Raw genomic sequence first — 16,792 nt, forward strand, 5'->3', positions numbered from 1 at the left:
TATATGTCCAAACATTGGAAAATAGAAAAAATACATACATGAGATTGACCTTTTTCTTTGGGATGGAATCTGATGAAATCTGTGGAGTGCAAGCTGGATTTGTGAAGGCTTTGAGTATTTATATCTAACATCCCAAAAATCCAATCAAATCCATAATTTTATAAAGTCTTTCTATGTTAATGACATTTTGAATATCAATAGACTTTTAAAAAGTCATAAATGAATACCATCAAATTTATATAGATTGCATAAAATTCTGAGTTGAATACTCCAATACTTTAATAAATTCCATAGAAATCTTAATTGAATATCTTTTGAATTTTAAAATCTTTTTAAATCCATCAAACTCATACTTCAATACACCCCCTAAATATCAAAGGATTTTACTTTGAGTGAATTTTTGGCATTAAATTTATTGTCATCGAAGATCTCTAAACTATATTCTTAAGAGAGGGAAGGTCAGTTTTAAACAGGAAAAGTAAGTACTTCGCTTAGCGGTTATGTATTTTGGTTGTTCAAATCGATAGGTTAGGATTTTGTTTTTGTGTTTGTGCAATAAAAAAAAAAAAAAAAAACTTTTAGTTATTCATTCATTACTAGTACCAACATATTACAAACGTACTATTAAGTCTAGAAAAGGTTAGAGAGGGGCTTGAATAGGCTTTTTAGATATTTTAGACTTCTTTTTTATAATTAAAAAATAAAGAACCTGTAAGAGCCTAGACCTAGTTCATATCATCTCCATATCCCCAAACTACAAATTCAGTTTTATAATTCAATAGTTGAGAACTTGATCCTCCTACAAAGAGGAAATATAAATGCAATAAAGTAATCAATGAGGATTGAGACAAGGATTCAATCCTTACACAATCAAAAAATAAAAATGTTGAAAATTACAGATGAGGACTCAATCATCTTTTGTTTTATTTTTCTTAAGACTTGTGGAAGGATCCTTGTAAAACTTCATGCCTAGATGATGAAGGAATCAACGCCAGCACCAATTTGAATAAGCAAATCTACGCAGACTTAGTGTTTTGCTATATTTGTTTGAAGTCTTAACAGAAGCATTCAATAGGCTATGTGCCATATCTTGAAGGTTCAGGAAGGTTAATGTGCTGAAGAACTGAAGTCCAAAAGTTCATGTCATAATTCATTTATTTACCCATTCAAAACCTAAACTTTAATTGGCGTCTAAAGCTCATCGGTATATTTCTTGGTAGCTAAAAAATTAGGATTTATCATATTTATTTGTATTTATTATTGATTATTATTAAGCATTCCTAATTTGTAGAAGTTGTAGATGTTATTAGGTATTATTTAATTTTTATTATAAAAGGATTGTATTTCAAGTCAAAGGTATCCATCCAGCCACCATCCATCTCTCGCCTCCTCCATCTATTTTTTCACGCCACCAAGCAACTACCATCACCATTCCATCATTGAAGTAGTTTGTTTGATGCTTGCGATTTTCAGAAAAAGAAGGATATTGAAGCAAGATAAGAAAGAGAGTGCAGCAGAGTCTTCATACATTTTTGTGTTTGTCTAATCTCTTCAAATTCTACCTCTTTGTATTCCTGATTCTACCTAGTATTTTGAATTTTGTTTACAAGCATAGCTTTTAAATGTTCAATTTAATTGGTATTCTTTTTATTTTATTTGATTGGTTTTTTAATGATATTTGTTTTTTTCATTTTGATTCTTGATATTTTAGTTGGATCTAAATAAAAAAGCGAACTAATTCAAACCAACTTCTCATGGGTTCGATACTTGGTTCCCCATCATAACCATTTTAAATTTACTTATCTACTTGAGAACGGAAATATTACATCAGTGCATATTATGGATTTCCACTTCTAATCATGTTTTGGCACCTACTTTATAGATATCAGATGGACTTGAATAGGATTTGCTTATTGGGAACTTCTACTTTTCCATATTTCTAATCCTTTGCCTTTTGTTGTGGCTAATAAAAGTTTTTTTTTTTTTTTTTTTTTTTTTTTGGGGTGAATCTGATAGAAGATTTGTTGGTTCTAGCGAAAGGCAAGTGAAATGACTGATATCAGAATCTGGTAAAATACCCTTATGTTGGTTTTTGCAGAATTGGATTTATTTATCTTTTTTTAATTTTACCAAACACCTAAACTACCTTTGATTGTTTGGTAAACAATTTGAAGGCCCCAAAAACAATTCCAAATAGGATTTCAATGGGTTTAAGAATTAACTTGAGGGTATTCTAGTCTCTAAAGTTACGATGGATATGAGATGGGTTTAAGAATTATGCTTGAGGATATTCTAGTCTCTAAAGTTATGATGGGTATAAGATTAAAAATAAAAATAAAAAATTATGGGAAAGAGTATATGTCAATTGGGGCCCCCTAATTTAGGCGATTTACCAAATTGCGCCTTTGAAATTATACGTTCTATGTTTATTGGGCATAAGAAAATGATAAAATATACCCAACAAGAGTTATCATCTGAAGAAGTTGTGGTAGTCATTTTTCTTATGTACATAGACCTTGGGCAATTATTCTATAAAAGAGAGCAAGTATATTGTCGTTTTAGTGCTTAAATTTCATCCTAGCATTAATCTCTTCAGGTAAAAATGGGGCAGGGTATGATGACCAAAAAGAAAGGAGGGCAAATTATAAGAACAAAAGCCTATTTAAAACCATCTTTTGAAAGAAAAGAACGATTGGTTCTTGAATGGTTTTTCTATCAAAGTTTTGTTTTAACTAGTCATTTTTGTCGTGAACTTATTTCTCTTTAAACCAAAACCACTAAGCTAGTGAGTTCATACTCCACAGCCAGCCTTCCAAATGATCACTTATTTTGGAAGCTTGCCAATGTCCCAACTCCAAAGTAATTTTTTTTTTCTTTTTTTATTTTTAGGCTAAAAACTTCAAAGTTAAAATAATAATAATAAATTGAATGCCATGTTTCTTATTTCTTGTACCCTAGGCAAGTGCAGTATATTGTCACAAACGACGAAACCTGTGGTTTGGCCTTATTCTCTTGTAAAGTCCAGGAAGGACCAAAAATATATGCACACACACACACACACACATATATATACATATATATATATATATATACATACTCCCTTATGAAGTTCAGGAGGGACTAAGGATATATGCATATTTATATGTACATAGAGCTTGCCTATGGTCCCAACGCATATTCTTTAAAAGATGTATCCAATGCATACCAATAAAGCAATCCTTAAAAGTAAGGATATATGTGGGGCATTCACTGAGTAGTGGGCGTCTTCGGTTACCATAATAAAATTGTATATATATATATATATATATATATATTTAAATTCAAAAATTGAGTATCTTAAAAATGTTTAGTCAGATAGTTCCTTGAGGACTACAACTCTAAATGGTTCAAGCAAAAGAACTCTCCCTCCGTTTCACTAGGTATAAAGAGATGTGTTATGTATTAAATAACCATCTATTCCAAAATCCATAAGTTATAGAAAACGGATCCAACATTGTATACTAAATTCATTTTCCAATGATATGCACAAGTGGGTGTAGAAACTAGGGTAGTAGAGTTTGTAACTTCACTAGTGAAGAAAAAGAAATGAAATTATGCCAATTTTGTAAGGTCCCATGTTTTGCATCCATTGCATCTTATTGGGGTTGGGAAAATGGAGAGCAGGTAGGATTGGCCTGTTGGAGAAATAAAATATTATGTATGAAGTTAGCTGTATGAAATACAAGTGGCTTGCTGCTTAGAGAAGCATCCACTTTAAATGGTTATGACTGGTTGGTTTCTATGTGAGAAAACTCCAAATTTGCTTTTGTGTTTTGATTTGTATAAATACATGCCTAGCTTGCCTTGAATCCTCAAAAAGAACCTTGTACAGAAACCCATAGATTCCTAAGTAAGTGAGAACTATGAAGGTAGGAATTGAGGCTGGTGAGGTTTCAAAGGCTTCAGTAACAAGAGAGAGGGTGATCAACAAAGGGGTATCTGTAATTGACTTCATTCTGAGAATAGTTGCATGCTTTGGGACTTTGGGAAGCGCCATAGCCATGGGAACAGCTCGTCAAACTTTCCCGTTTTCCACACGGTTCATCCGATTCAAAGCCGTGTATAGTGATCTTCCCATGTTTTCGTGAGTAACTAATTAATCAATCATTTTTCTGGAGTATTTTGAATTGGTATAAAAATAGATGCAACCTGTGTTGACATCAAAATATGTATCTATTGTGTCAAACAGGTTCTTTGTGATTGCCAATGCTGTTGTTTGTGGCTATTTGGCTCTTTCTCTCCCTTTCTCTATTCTCCACATCATCACGAGAGCAGCAGTAAAGAGTAGGATCGTCTTGGCCACGTTTGACACGGTATAAAATCTTTGAATTCATGGCTTATAAGTAACATTAAAACCCTGATAAAATAGGAAACATTGCGGATGCAAAAAATCAGCTTTTTTAATAGATCGATTTTTGTGTCCAAATCTGGAAGACAGCTCGAGTTTCAAAAGTCTCGCATTCAATTAATATTCATCTTGAGTTTAATAAGGTCAAGCACAATTATTGAATTCCAGGAAAAGCACTTAAACTTATTATATATATATATATATATATATATATATATGGCTAATTAATGACTCATTATTCAAATCTGTGAAGGCGATGATGGCCCTTCTAACTGCTGGAGCTTCAGCAGCAGCAGCCATAGCTTCTTTGGCACACAATGGAAACCCAAGCACTAACTGGTTTGCAATTTGCCGACAATACCGCAACTTCTGTGAGCGTGTTTCTGGGTCTCTGATTGGTTCATTTGTTGGTATTACCATATTTATGTTGCTAATCATCCTAGCACTAGTTGCAATTTCTCGACGCTAACATGTTACAAAACTAAATGCACCATACTATGTGTGCAAATTTGGAAAAACGTATGCATTTATATACAAAATATTTTCTGCTAGGTATCATTGCCCAGTTTATGTTGCGTGTCTGGTGCCTGATAGCATGTAGTTTGTGGCGTATATTACATTAATTAAATGTAATTAAACACCAGACACTCAGCATAAGCTGAGGGACGACCCGAGTAGATAAATATTACAATATATATATATATATATATATATATATATATTTGTGTGTGTGTGTGTTTGTATGTGGACATATTGTGCATGAGTTTACCAAGTCTGGTCTTGGAGATCAGGCTGTGATATGTAATTTGAGGCGTTGTAATTGTTCTTCCTCCTAATGTAAACTCTGTACTCTTCAAGAAGTAGATCCTTCCATGCTTTCAATTTTGCAAAATATCTATACTTTCTCCATCTCTCGATGGACTTAATTTACATGGCAAAAAATCTTAAATCATCTTCTATTGACTAAATTGGTTACCAATTGATCACCATAAGTCAAATAAATATATAAGAAAGTTGCAAATACATGCAAACAATATTTTAGTAGCTAATTAAGCCAGTAAAGCCACAAGATCGTCAATTGATTTCAATGTCTTCTCGTAGTATACATATGACTCGTATACTTTTGGCGTTCGAACGTAGTAATCAAACTACACAAACAAACATTGTCCATCTCGTTAGAAGCCAATTAATCTCATAAAAAACAAAAAGATCAAAATACCCTTTTTTTCTATTAAAAATAACAAAACAAAGAAAGTATTAACAAGAACGTTTGCATATTAAAATCGATTACAGAAGAGTACTCTAATACTACTAGAATGGTGTGTACTATACAAATTTATTATTACATCAAATAATACAAAATCATTTGATCATTAACTTTTTTTTTTTTAATATTTCATTTTTGTAATCTTAGTGAAATTATTTATTTAAATTTTAACTCTGTAAATTTAAATAAGAATAGCCTTAAAAATAGCAAATTTGGTAATTAATTGCTTTCTCACTCCAATCACTATAACTATATGTTTTATCAACTACCCATAATAAAGCACATATAAATCGTAAAAGAATCTTCGAATAATACCCATTACTCAAATTATTAAAGAACAATATTGAAACATACCTCAGCCATGTTATCCACCAACTCATTAGCTACTTTAGCATAATCCTGCCGGCGAGCTTCCGGCAACGTGGTCATTGCATTCTTCAAATCCTGAGAAAGATAGGCCGATTTCAGGCGAATGTAGAAGATGACATACCTCCAGGACATGCTCTCCAACATGTCCCTAATGCTGTGAAGCCCTTCAGCTGTTTGCTTGATCCTAGCCACCGCATCTTCGGGAGATAAACCCGGCTCGAAAAAACGTTCCCTTATGAACGACCTTGTTCCCCAGTTCTGTGCCAATGCATCTGGGGTCTTCGTGATTACCTGATATTGCAACCCAGTTAGCGCCACCGATGAAGCTACGAATGTCGTTACTATTTTCCGACGACTACATGTCGTATTCTCTTCATTTTGGAACGAGGCTCGGATGGATGGGAGTGCTCTGGCTCTGCAGCAGTGTTGAGGGCAGAGCAGAGTGGTGATTTGGGTGAGGAAGTTGGTCATTGCTTTGGGGTTGTTTGGAAAGTCAGAGAAAAATATGGGGTGGTTTAGGAATGGTTCGTTGGGGATTTTTGGGCAGGCTCTCCGAGCTGACCGTTCTGCCCGTTAATCCAAGAAGAGCCTCACCTTTTTGCAACATGGCATTCTTTTTTTTATCAAGTTAATGTATTGGGCTCTTACAGGGTAAAGCCCAGTAGAAGTAGTTGACTAAGTTGGCCCACACAGCCAGCGGTCTCCTACCCATTTCTATTACATGGGCTAAAACTTCTGCCAATGAAATCCCAACAACTATAACAGAATTAAAAATCAATGGAATAAACGCAATGGCTGGGCCCACATGCAATTTGCCTGGCTTGGAAGTTGTTCCGTTGCGTCGTCAACGTTGATGCTGGTGGCTGATACCTTACGCCAAAGTGGAAAACATGGACTCTTTCTTCGGCTTCGACCTCTGTCTATTAAACTTCTTTCAATTTCTTCGTCTCCTCCTGCTGGGTGTTGATTCTCATCCCCCTTTTCTTCTTATCCAATCACAAAAGTAAAACCCAGTTTTCTGCCGAGAAAATCTGTGCAAGTGTGATAATTTTTTCTTGGATTCTGGAAATGGGAAAGATCGGGTTGTTTGATCTGGAGAAGCACTTTGCTTTCTATGGAGCTTACCACAGCAATCCAATCAACATTGCCATACACATGTTGTTCGTTTGGCCAATCTTCTTCACCGCTCTTCTTCTCGCCTACTTCACCCCCTCTCTGTTTAATCTTCCTCACATCGACTTTTCCCTTTTCGGAAACCATTTTGATCTCATTTTGAATATTGGGTTCCTTGCTACAGTGATATATTCCGTGTTTTATATCTGTTTGGATGCGAAAGCTGGCTCGTTAGCTGCTCTGTTTTGCGTGATTTGTTGGGTTACCAGTAGCTTTCTTGCTCGGAAACTTGGATTTTCCATCGCTTGGAAGGTACGATTTTGGATTTCGATGAGCCTTCTTGGTAAATTTGTAATTAGTTTTGTCTGCTCATGGAAATAAATAGAATGGAGATTTTCTTTTCCCCAAAATTGTAGGCTGCTTGTTTACCCACTAATAAATTGCATCTTTGCTTTATTTCATTACTTCTTTTGCTTTTTTATGAAATTGGTCACCTTATGTTTCTATAGTTTTCTATAGTTCTGGTTTTTGGTGGTTGCTGTATTCGATGGATTTTTGTGACACTAATCTATATAGCAGTATAGCACTTTCCAAAGGGTAAAGAATGATTTGTTTTTTTTTTGTTTTGTTTTGTTTTTTTTTTTTTTTTTTTTTTTGTTTTTTGAGTTGTGTTTGGTAGGAGTGATTAATGAAATGATAGATATTGCAGGAAGGAAGATGAGGAGTAAATATGTTGTTTGGTAGTATAGTTGGAGGAAAGATAGAGAATACTTGAGGAATAAGTAATCATTATTGGTCCACCAAATTTGGAAAAATCTACATAAGAAATTAGATTATATTTTTATTACTTTATGTTTTTATTACTTCTTTTGTTTTAATTAAAATTAATGAGATGGGAATTTAAACTTTTTACTTGGTTCTTTCAATACCAAAGAAGATAGATGATGTTTCCTACTGATATACTAAATAACAAGAGGGATAATTTTTTTTGTTCTTCCACCTTTTCATTTATCTTATTCTTATCCTTATTTCCTATGTTTCTTTCATTTCTAAACATAGGGTAAATCTTGCTTAAATAAAATAATTTAGGACTTGATACTATTTTGATCTTATTCATTCCTTTAAACTTTTTTAACTTCTTTGGCTTGTTGATTGTCGTCAATTATATTTGAGTTTCAGTTCTTATCTCTTTTTAACCGCAACAAAGTACATTGTTTTTAGGTTGTTCTGGTGGCTCAGATAGTATGTTGGACTGGACAGTTTATTGGCCATGGGGTCTTTGAGGTAATTAATTATACTATATGTAACTTGATACATGGGTTCTTTGCATTTAAAGTACTAACATTCAATACATTCTCACAGAAAAGGGCGCCAGCTTTACTGGACAACCTTGTTCAGGCCTTTATAATGGCTCCATTCTTTGTGCTGTTGGAGGTAGTTTTTTAAGAATAAAGTTTAGATTGATGAAATTTTTAATGTTTTTTGTTGTGAATTTACTTTTACTTTTCTATTTTTGGCTGCTTCAGGCTCTGCAGGATTTCTTTGGTTATGAGCCACGCCCGGGATTTCATGCAGCAGTGCAAGCGAAGATTGATAGTGAAATTAATGAATGGAAGGAAAAGAAGCAGAAATTGATTTCTTAGTTTCTTATCGGGTCTAACATAATTTTCACCGTGGCGCTAGGTAAAAAAACAACAAAAACCAAGGTATTACATTTGGTATAAAGCTTTTTTTTTTTTTTTTTTCTCGGGTGATGAAATAGATATGAAGCTTCTGTGTAATATATAACTAGTGAATTTAGAAGCCTCAGCTTAGGTGTCCCTTGTGAATTAGGGAAAATTCCACGTATAGCCCATTAATGGAAAACGTTTTTCTAAGATTTTCCAATTCAAACAAATGCAACTTTTTGGATGATTGTGGAAATGGAAATGGTCTGGTGATAACATTTTTTTCTATACTAGTTCTGATATAAAAGTCAAATATGACAGTTTTTTCTTCCTTGGATTTTCAAAGGCATATATGTCAATTTAGATTATTGAAAAGAAGCTGATGGTCACATAGTCAATCTAGTTTGATGTTTTGATCGTAACACAGATCACTTACACTTTTTTAATACTTTTAATATAACACCAGTTGGCTAGAAGTATGTTTTTGCCCTAAAGAACAGAAGGCCCACAAACCAGTAGAAGAAAAAACTTTTGGACGGTAATGTTATGGTAGGCGTCCTAAGAACGTCTGGATATGGTAACCTTCAATCCATTCGCCATTGACAGAATCGTCATCATGCGGTATTCTACCACATGACCAGGCACCAAAGCAAATTTGTAAAATCTACACAAAAGGGCCATTGTCATTTTCATTTGAAGGTATGCAGAGTCTTTCCCCAGGCATATCCTAGGCCCAGCCTGCAAAAATCACAATTATGGTCAACAGTTGAGTAACTTATAGACTACAATAATGGTTTAAAACTTGTTGCAAAACTGATCCACTTGTACTCTTATTTTTAGTTGCATGATAAACAAACCTGAAATGCTGTGAACTTGAATGGCGATGCATTTTGGAAGAAACCATCTTTAAGCCATCTCTCAGGCTTAAATGAAGTTGCATCAGAGCCCCAGTTGTACTCCATTCTACCCATTGAGTACGGAACATAAGTCACCATTCCTCCTGCTTTAAGTTTTGTTCCGTCTGGTAAGACATCGTCCTCCAAGATGCCCTTCGGGTCCTACAGTATTATTTATTCATCAAAATGGATCCATAGTAAAAAAAAAAAAAAAAAAAAAAAAAAATTACCTGATTTCTGTGAATCTAGAGCTTAGATTAATGTATATCATACAACCTGTGAAACCACCCTTCTCAGCACTAGAAGCAGACCTTTCTCAAAAAGGTATGCATGATGAAAGTTATAAGGATTGTCTTTAACCTTTGAATTAATGCAATTGCATACCTGAGGGACCGCAGGGTACAAACGCAGTGTCTCTGTGATAACTGCATGCAAGTAATGAAGTCTTCCCAATGAATCATAACTCAAAAGCCGTGCAAATTGTCTTGCTCTTTGGTTGAATGATTCAGGATCCTCTGTGTCATACTGAAGTAATGAAACCTTCTCTTCTCTTGCTCGATCTTCTTCCAAAGCTTTTAGCTCTGAATATAGCTTCTCAGCTACCTGAGAATTGGACATTATCATGTAAATGGCCCATGAAAGAGTTGTCGCCGTGGTATCACGGCCGGCTATTACAAAGTTGAGGACATCTCTGAGACTTTTGTCTGTTAAATTGTTTTCTGGATCTTCACCTAACTCGATGAACCGTGACAGTATATCATGCTTCATCTGGCCAAGAATCATGTCATTTTCGGGTGATGATTTGTGCATTCACTTATGAAGTTATGCTACAAAGACGAAATTTTTTTATGTTACCTTATCATTCTCAGAACTCTCTCGTCCTTCTTTTATCTCCGATTTCCTTCTTCGAATAACAGAATAAGTAAAATCATCAAGTGTCTTAATGCTTTTGTCAAGCAAAGCTTCTGAACCCACATTTAGAAATCTCTTTATTTTCCAGAGGGGATCGATAAAACGAAATGTAACAATGATGTTTGCTGTGTCAAAAGCTCGAGCAAATTGATTGTCTGGTAGATTGGGTGCTAAGGTTCCAATTTCTACACCAAATCCGACCTTACATATGGAGTCCAAAGTCATCCTCATTAGAAGTTCCTGGAAAGTCATAAAAAATGTTATACTTCCATTACAGCAATTTGACGCTCAAAGTTATTTATGGTAAGCCAAATTAAAAGACTTTATACACCTGCATATCAACTTCCTGACCCTGGAAAGACGCTTGACTCAAAATAGCATGCAATTTCTGGCTATACTCTCTAAAAACAACTGTGCTGAAATCTCTCAAATTCTTGGATGCAAACTCAAAACTCGCCGTCTTCCTCTGTTTCCTCCAAATTTCCCCGTCCGCATTAAAAATCCCATCTCCGAGCAGAACTTCCATGTATGAATGATACACTTCACCCTTAAAAGCAAACATATAAAATCTCAAATTTAGGAGGAAAGTTATGAGTCCGGAAATGCTAGGCAGACAAATCGGATGAACGAGAAAAACGATACCCTAATGCAACATTTTGTTAGGCCTAGAAAAATATTTACCTTTGGGTAATTTGCAAAGTTGGTCTTGAGAACATGTTCTACATTAGCAGGATCAGCAGTGTAAGTATAAGTTGTAAATGGCATTGGGATGACAACAGTCTTCGACTCGGAAAGGTAATTCACAAGCCAATCATGCATTCGATCATAGTTTATAAACTGTTCGATTGCTGCTCCAACTAGTGGCCAAGTTTTTGGACCATTTTTGTTTCTTTGGTTCCATCTGTGGATGAGGATCCATGTCAGAACCATGCAAGTAACCATCAGAATTCCCATGCATCCATTTTCACATGAAAATGCCCATAAAAGATTATTATCTTCTTCATCTTCCATGTCTTATGATTTAAAAAAAATAAAAAAAGGAAGAAAATGGAATTTGCCTTTGAGAAAGTTAAACCTGGTTAGATTGTTTATATAATATGGTGAAATGTATTAGTGCTCAGATTGACATGTTAATTAGGAGTGAATTAGTTATACATCTTGTTAACGATCTTTACATGTCACAAACAAAAAGAGAATAAGAAAAGAAAGTAGTTCATGTCTTTTGTGCTCTAAACCTAATTAGCCCCTCACAAGTTTGTTGTAATTTTCAAATGGTAACCACTATGGAATTTCGCAAGTACACTGTACAGATAAGACAAAAACAAAAGGGACAAAAAAGAAAAAGTAAAAAAAATCCAGAGAGGACCAACCCCTAGACTTTATGTTGATATTATACATGTGCTCGCCGTGGTGTTTGGTGTTGACTCTAGTTTTAACTCATACCAACAAAAACATATATAATTTATAATATGTTTTTAAATAGAAGATTTCAATATAACCATAGTGAACAAAAGCATAATAGAAGATTTCAAAAATAATTTATAATAATTAATTATATTTAATATAACCAATAAAAAATTAAAAAAATTTATATTTTTAAATAGTTATTTTATTTGGTATTGATTAATATTTTAATAAAATTATAAATAAATAAATGAAATAATTTTTTATTATTAATGGTTTCGAAAGAAAATGAAGATGATATATGGCACTGACTATTCTACTTTTATATATTATATAGATTTATATATGAATGAAAATGGTATATACATACAACAACACTGATATATTACATATACACCATGAAAAATTTATATATAGAAAAATAATATGGTAAAATATTTATAAAGAAAAATTGTGCATGACAATATCCACCATTAGATCTACATGATTTGATATTATATACATATACATATAAATATATATATATATATATATACATATTTATATAATTTTGTTAGCTTGAATGCAATGTTATTTACATAGATAAAATTTACATATATATTTTATGAATTATATGTAATTAAACATAGATATATTACAATGTAGTTGTCCATGTCCACCGTAGCATAACTGTATTATATATACCATCATTTCTTTATTAGAATTTTAATAGTTCTATTATCTTTTTAAGATTAGCTTTTAAATTTATTATGAACTTTTATATTATTTCAAAAATTAAAAATATTAGATTTATACCAATCTAGTAAACTTTGATTGTAAGAACAAGAGAAATATTAATACACTTAAATTTAAGCTTTTGAAATAATTGAAAAACTGATAAAGAAAGATCTTATGGTAAAGCTTCATATTAATCTGACATAAACATTTTTTTTTTTTTTATATGATGGTTGATCTTATGAGTTCGATTAACACATGTGTATAGCGTACTTTTATCCTAATCCTGGACTTTAAGATAATGTCCAAGAATCAAACCCTAATAAAGATGCCAGTAAACGCTTATAAGCTGATTTTGGACTAATCAGGGATTAGACTCATTGGATAAACATTTGTTAAAGAATTTTTTTGTCCAAGGGTAAAATTATTATTATTATTTTTTGTCTGACTAGCTGGGATGACGATAAATTATTTTAGAGTATGAATTTTATACATATATTATATCAGAAAGGATAACATTATTTTTAATATCCATAAAAACAAAAAAAAAAATCAATAAATAAATAAATACTCCTTACAACTCATCCGATCAAGAAGGTGCTAAAAACTTTGTAGTACTCCATGTCATGATGATGCTAAACAGACATAAATAAATATCCAATAGGGATCTTCTGATATGTCATCATCATCCCAACGATTTCAGCAACCCATGCATACTTTTTTCTTTGTTTTTTTTTTCAGTTTTAAACACGTCATCCCCAACTTAGCTTTCCACAAGGGTTTTTTGACCATCTTCCTCTCAAATCCCCCGCAGTCATCTTTTCGGATAAGCAAGGACAACTGGCCAAACACCATATAGGAATATTCTGGTGGTGCCAACCAGCTATTTTTGAGAATTTCTAAAAATTAAAAGACAAAAAAAAACAAAAAACAGAAACAGAAACAAAATGAAATCTTTTATTGTTGTTCATCCTTTTTTTCTTTGAAAGTCAAAGGACCGGCTTCTCTGAATAATTACAACATAACCATAATTAAAGAATTCTTATCTGAAAAATCCTATTCGGAAAATTGCAATGGGAAGCAGCTCCAAAGATAATTTGGTCTTCAATTTCATCTCAACCAGAAAATTAAAGCAGTTTCTTATATGGTAAATAAAAATTGGTATATGGGGTTTTCTGATTGAGAAATAACTGATCAAATCCATTTCATAATCTGTCTAAGATTTAAATCTTTCTTACAAACAATTTTACAATTTCTGAGTAGATTGAAATTCCTTCTATTTATCATGTCCAAACCAAAGCCTAAAGTTTTTGACCTTTTTTTTTTTTTTTTTTTAACGGTGCAAGCCTTGCATGTCATTATACACCGGATTCATAAACATGGGTTGGTTTAAAATGCTACTCTGGTTCACTTGGAACTTTCCTGAGTCTGTGTTTTGGTATGCTATTTCACCTAACGGAGGTTTATGAACATGGTCAGTACCAGAACTGGCATAGTTGTTCTGGAAATCAAAGGTTGAGTTGTATGAATTGTCATTCAAAAGCTGGGAAATTGGACCCAAATATTCCAATTCCAACAGATGAGCAATAGAACAAGTCCTTGGAAATTTCGAACTATGGTCCTCATTAGCATCATTAGGAGCTGTTATTTCAAATTGGGGACTTGAAATTTCCACTTTTTGTTCCAAAAGTTTGCCCATTTGCTTCTTTTTGTAGATCCTGCAGAGAACCCAATCATCCAACTGAAAAAACATGAACAAAACCAATACTCAATTAGGAAAAAAGACACTCAGACCCAGTTCCTCTTAACAATTAACAATGAGGCACAAAAGGCTTACCCTCATGGACCCAACATGTTTGTTAATTTGCCTGCGTGAATCGCTTAAACGATATTCATGCATAATCCAATCAGTTTTAAGCCCCTTTGGTGGCCTTCCTTTGTAAAACACAAGAGATTTCTTCACCCCCACATATTTAGACCCGCTGTAGATTGCCTTGTCCGTCCCTGTCGCTTTCCAATAACCTGACACAGTTGCTCGATTTGGTCTAACCCCATTTGGGTACTTTCTCTCTCGGGGGCTAAAGAAATACCATTCATTTTCTCCAGATTCTGCTTTCTCTGCATTAAACATAAAAACACAAACACAATTAACATAAGCGTTCACTAAAAATGTTCATCAAACGAATTCTAATTGCTATTTTTCCAATACCAACCAGGCAACTCCCAAGGATCAAATTTGTAAATATCAACTTCTGGGATTATAGAAACTGGGCATGGCCTGGAAGTGGCTTGGTTTTTGAGGTAATACACAATCAGTTCCTCATCTGTTGGGTGGAATCTAAAACCTGGAGGAAGTTCAGAACCGCGTTTGGTTTCCATTTCTAACCGTAAACAAATTCAAATACAAAGAAGACAAAAGAATGGCACAATATTGGCCTCAAAAACACAAAGAATAAGTTTCCTATCTCCTAGAGGTAAGAGGGGGTGTTTAGAAAGAGATGTTTTAGAAAACTGGTGTTTGAAATGTTTGAAAGAAGAGGGCTGGTCCTTTTATTTGCGTTGGCTTTTGTCGTTTTGTAGCACTGCCTGGTTTTGATTGGTTATTCCTTTGACTTCCAGTACCTCGTCCCACCTATGATCCTGTTAAACACATACTCGCACAAGCAACCAAATTCCTTTTCTTTTTTTCTTTTTTTTTTTTTTTTTCTCTTTTCTGGATTATGCTCTCGGTTCTTTGCACTTGCTATCATAAACTTTATCCCATTTGGACTATTCAATGGGCTTATTATTTAGATGCTAGTGTAATTTTCACAGCCTTTCAAAAAACTTTAGTCATGCCTTTCACACAATAAATACACTTTCATTTTACATTATTGGTGGACTAGCCCATATATATTCCAAAGAGTTAAAACATTTTTTGTTTTTGGTGAATTCAATTTTTTCTGTTTTAGTAAATATTGAAACATTTGACCGTATCCATGTAGCACATACTCATTTTTGTTTGAATTTTAGAAAGCAATTTCAACCCATTTTTCCATTAATAATTTTAAATAGATGCAGTGCCAAAAAAACATAAATTGGTATATATATATATATATATATATTAAAAAATCACCACGTGCCTTTTAATTTTATTAATACATTGAAAAGGTAATACAATATTAACAGTTGAAAACTTTGAATTTGCAACTATTATTAAATTGAATAAAAATGGCAACAAGAAACAATAAATACTACTTGGGTTTTTTTTTCTTGGTTATTGTCTTCCAATATGAATGGATTAAAATCAAAGTTAATTAGGAGGGCGAGTAGCGTAGATTTTTCATAGTCAAGAAGGTGGCGTTTGTTGGAAACCTCGGATAAATAAAGGAAGAGAAGAACTCCAGGGGACGAACCAGTCTATAAAAGTAGCTATCAACACCACTTAGCAATTCGACGCGTGTCCTTTCCAAAAGGGGTAGAGTAGGATAAGCATTAGGCGAAAATGTTGGCGGGATAGTGAGAGGCTTTACTTTTGGTACTTATCTGACCACGTCGTTGATGGGACCCACAATTATGGGGGAGTAGATCAGCCCCTTAAAATTTTCAAACAACAACGTTTTTAAGCAAATAGTATTGTTATTATTATTATTATATTTCACCTGGTAAGGCTTGGTCCTTTGGATGGATATCAAATTCAACACGTGGCATGCTTTACTTGTGCTCATCCTCTAGGAATTTCAATCAGATAAAAAGAATATCCCATGAATCCTATAAGCCTTTTTTTTTTTTTTTTTTTTTTTTTTCTAACTTGTGCAGTTGTAGTAGGTGGCTTGTCTTTTTATGAGCCGTTTTTTGTTTTTATTTTTATTTTTATTGTTATTTTCTAGGGTATCTTAATTTCAAAGTTTTTAATATGTTTCAAATGTATCTTTTTTTTTCTTAACGATTATTTGTTACTTGATTGACGGAATAAAAATGATTAAAAAATTATCTGGAACTTGTATTGGAGTTTTGACTTTGCCAATTAATAACAGCTAATGAAATAAATAAATAAATTATAAATTGCATGAATGGTAATAAC

At 33.3% G+C, this 16,792-nt stretch overlaps 5 protein-coding genes across 7 annotated transcripts; 2 read left to right on the forward strand and 3 right to left on the reverse strand.

Moving 5' to 3' along the window:
• Nucleotides 1-1,352: 1,352 nt before the first annotated feature.
• Nucleotides 1,353-5,440, forward strand: LOC107428951 (casparian strip membrane protein 1). 2 transcript variants are annotated; one of them, XM_016039555.4, is made up of 5 exons: nucleotides 1,353-1,536; nucleotides 2,017-2,069; nucleotides 3,872-4,123; nucleotides 4,229-4,352; nucleotides 4,641-5,440. In XM_016039555.4, the coding sequence occupies exons 3-5, from the start codon at nucleotides 3,903-3,905 to the stop codon at nucleotides 4,854-4,856; spliced, it is 561 nt and encodes a 186-aa protein (XP_015895041.2). In that variant the 5' UTR covers nucleotides 1,353-1,536; nucleotides 2,017-2,069; nucleotides 3,872-3,902; the 3' UTR covers nucleotides 4,857-5,440. The 2 variants fall into 2 exon arrangements, with proteins under 2 accessions (XP_015895041.2, XP_060669340.1); XM_060813357.1 differs by lacking the exons at nucleotides 1,353-1,536; nucleotides 2,017-2,069 and having other exon boundaries at nucleotides 3,331-4,123.
• On the reverse strand, nucleotides 5,240-6,640 carry LOC107428949 (photosynthetic NDH subunit of lumenal location 2, chloroplastic). Its single transcript, XM_016039554.4, has 2 exons — nucleotides 6,009-6,640; nucleotides 5,240-5,535 (listed from the first exon to the last, which is right to left on the reverse strand). The coding sequence occupies exons 1-2, from the start codon at nucleotides 6,492-6,494 to the stop codon at nucleotides 5,437-5,439; spliced, it is 585 nt and encodes a 194-aa protein (XP_015895040.3). The 5' UTR covers nucleotides 6,495-6,640; the 3' UTR covers nucleotides 5,240-5,436.
• Nucleotides 6,641-6,825: 185 nt separating this feature from the next.
• LOC107428948 (2-hydroxy-palmitic acid dioxygenase mpo1) lies at nucleotides 6,826-9,134 on the forward strand. Its single transcript, XM_016039553.4, has 4 exons — nucleotides 6,826-7,448; nucleotides 8,358-8,420; nucleotides 8,499-8,570; nucleotides 8,663-9,134. Exons 1-4 carry the CDS (start codon nucleotides 7,092-7,094, stop codon nucleotides 8,777-8,779), a joined length of 609 nt encoding a protein of 202 aa, XP_015895039.2. The 5' UTR covers nucleotides 6,826-7,091; the 3' UTR covers nucleotides 8,780-9,134.
• A 133-nt stretch (nucleotides 9,135-9,267) lies between these two features.
• Nucleotides 9,268-12,031, reverse strand: LOC107428952 (cytochrome P450 704B1). Of its 2 annotated transcripts, none has more exons than XM_025078078.3 (6): nucleotides 11,293-12,031; nucleotides 10,943-11,158; nucleotides 10,555-10,851; nucleotides 10,084-10,302; nucleotides 9,661-9,861; nucleotides 9,268-9,541 (listed from the first exon to the last, which is right to left on the reverse strand). In XM_025078078.3, the coding sequence occupies exons 1-6, from the start codon at nucleotides 11,620-11,622 to the stop codon at nucleotides 9,362-9,364; spliced, it is 1,443 nt and encodes a 480-aa protein (XP_024933846.2). In that variant the 5' UTR covers nucleotides 11,623-12,031; the 3' UTR covers nucleotides 9,268-9,361. The 2 variants fall into 2 exon arrangements, with proteins under 2 accessions (XP_024933846.2, XP_015895042.2); XM_016039556.4 differs by having other exon boundaries at nucleotides 10,084-10,467; nucleotides 11,293-12,029.
• A 1,637-nt stretch (nucleotides 12,032-13,668) lies between these two features.
• Nucleotides 13,669-15,255, reverse strand: LOC107428947 (NAC transcription factor 29). The gene is made up of 3 exons (XM_016039551.4): nucleotides 14,943-15,255; nucleotides 14,567-14,847; nucleotides 13,669-14,470 (listed from the first exon to the last, which is right to left on the reverse strand). The coding sequence occupies exons 1-3, from the start codon at nucleotides 15,106-15,108 to the stop codon at nucleotides 14,063-14,065; spliced, it is 855 nt and encodes a 284-aa protein (XP_015895037.1). The 5' UTR covers nucleotides 15,109-15,255; the 3' UTR covers nucleotides 13,669-14,062.
• Nucleotides 15,256-16,792: the final 1,537 nt, after the last annotated feature.

The sequence above is a fragment of the Ziziphus jujuba genome, chromosome 12 (assembly GCF_031755915.1).
Source record: "Ziziphus jujuba cultivar Dongzao chromosome 12, ASM3175591v1".
Lineage (NCBI taxonomy): Eukaryota > Viridiplantae > Streptophyta > Magnoliopsida > Rosales > Rhamnaceae > Ziziphus > Ziziphus jujuba.

Bases quoted from the DNA above. Each gene is read 5' to 3' on its own strand.
- LOC107428951 (XM_016039555.4), top strand. From the start codon at position 3,903: ATGAAGGTAGGAATTGAGGCTGGTGAGGTTTCAAAGGCTTCAGTAACA. The intron at 4,124-4,228 runs GTGAGTAACTAA...TGTGTCAAACAG, and splicing joins AGTGATCTTCCCATGTTTTC to GTTCTTTGTGATTGCCAATG. The intron at 4,353-4,640 runs GTATAAAATCTT...AAATCTGTGAAG, and splicing joins TCTTGGCCACGTTTGACACG to GCGATGATGGCCCTTCTAAC.
- LOC107428949 (XM_016039554.4), bottom strand. From the start codon at position 6,494: ATGACCAACTTCCTCACCCAAATCACCACTCTGCTCTGCCCTCAACAC. The intron at 5,536-6,008 runs GTATGTTTCAAT...TTGTTTGTGTAG, and splicing joins TGGTGGATAACATGGCTGAG to TTTGATTACTACGTTCGAAC.
- LOC107428948 (XM_016039553.4), top strand. From the start codon at position 7,092: ATGGGAAAGATCGGGTTGTTTGATCTGGAGAAGCACTTTGCTTTCTAT. The intron at 7,449-8,357 runs GTACGATTTTGG...CATTGTTTTTAG, and splicing joins GATTTTCCATCGCTTGGAAG to GTTGTTCTGGTGGCTCAGAT. The intron at 8,421-8,498 runs GTAATTAATTAT...ACATTCTCACAG, and splicing joins TTGGCCATGGGGTCTTTGAG to AAAAGGGCGCCAGCTTTACT.
- LOC107428952 (XM_016039556.4), bottom strand. From the start codon at position 11,622: ATGGAAGATGAAGAAGATAATAATCTTTTATGGGCATTTTCATGTGAA. The intron at 11,159-11,292 runs GTAAATATTTTT...TTTGCTTTTAAG, and splicing joins ACTTTGCAAATTACCCAAAG to GGTGAAGTGTATCATTCATA. The intron at 10,468-10,554 runs GTAACATAAAAA...ATTCTTGGCCAG, and splicing joins AGAGTTCTGAGAATGATAAG to ATGAAGCATGATATACTGTC.
- LOC107428947 (XM_016039551.4), bottom strand. From the start codon at position 15,108: ATGGAAACCAAACGCGGTTCTGAACTTCCTCCAGGTTTTAGATTCCAC. The intron at 14,848-14,942 runs GTTGGTATTGGA...TGTTTAATGCAG, and splicing joins TGATCCTTGGGAGTTGCCTG to AGAAAGCAGAATCTGGAGAA. The intron at 14,471-14,566 runs GTAAGCCTTTTG...ATGTTTTTTCAG, and splicing joins AACATGTTGGGTCCATGAGG to TTGGATGATTGGGTTCTCTG.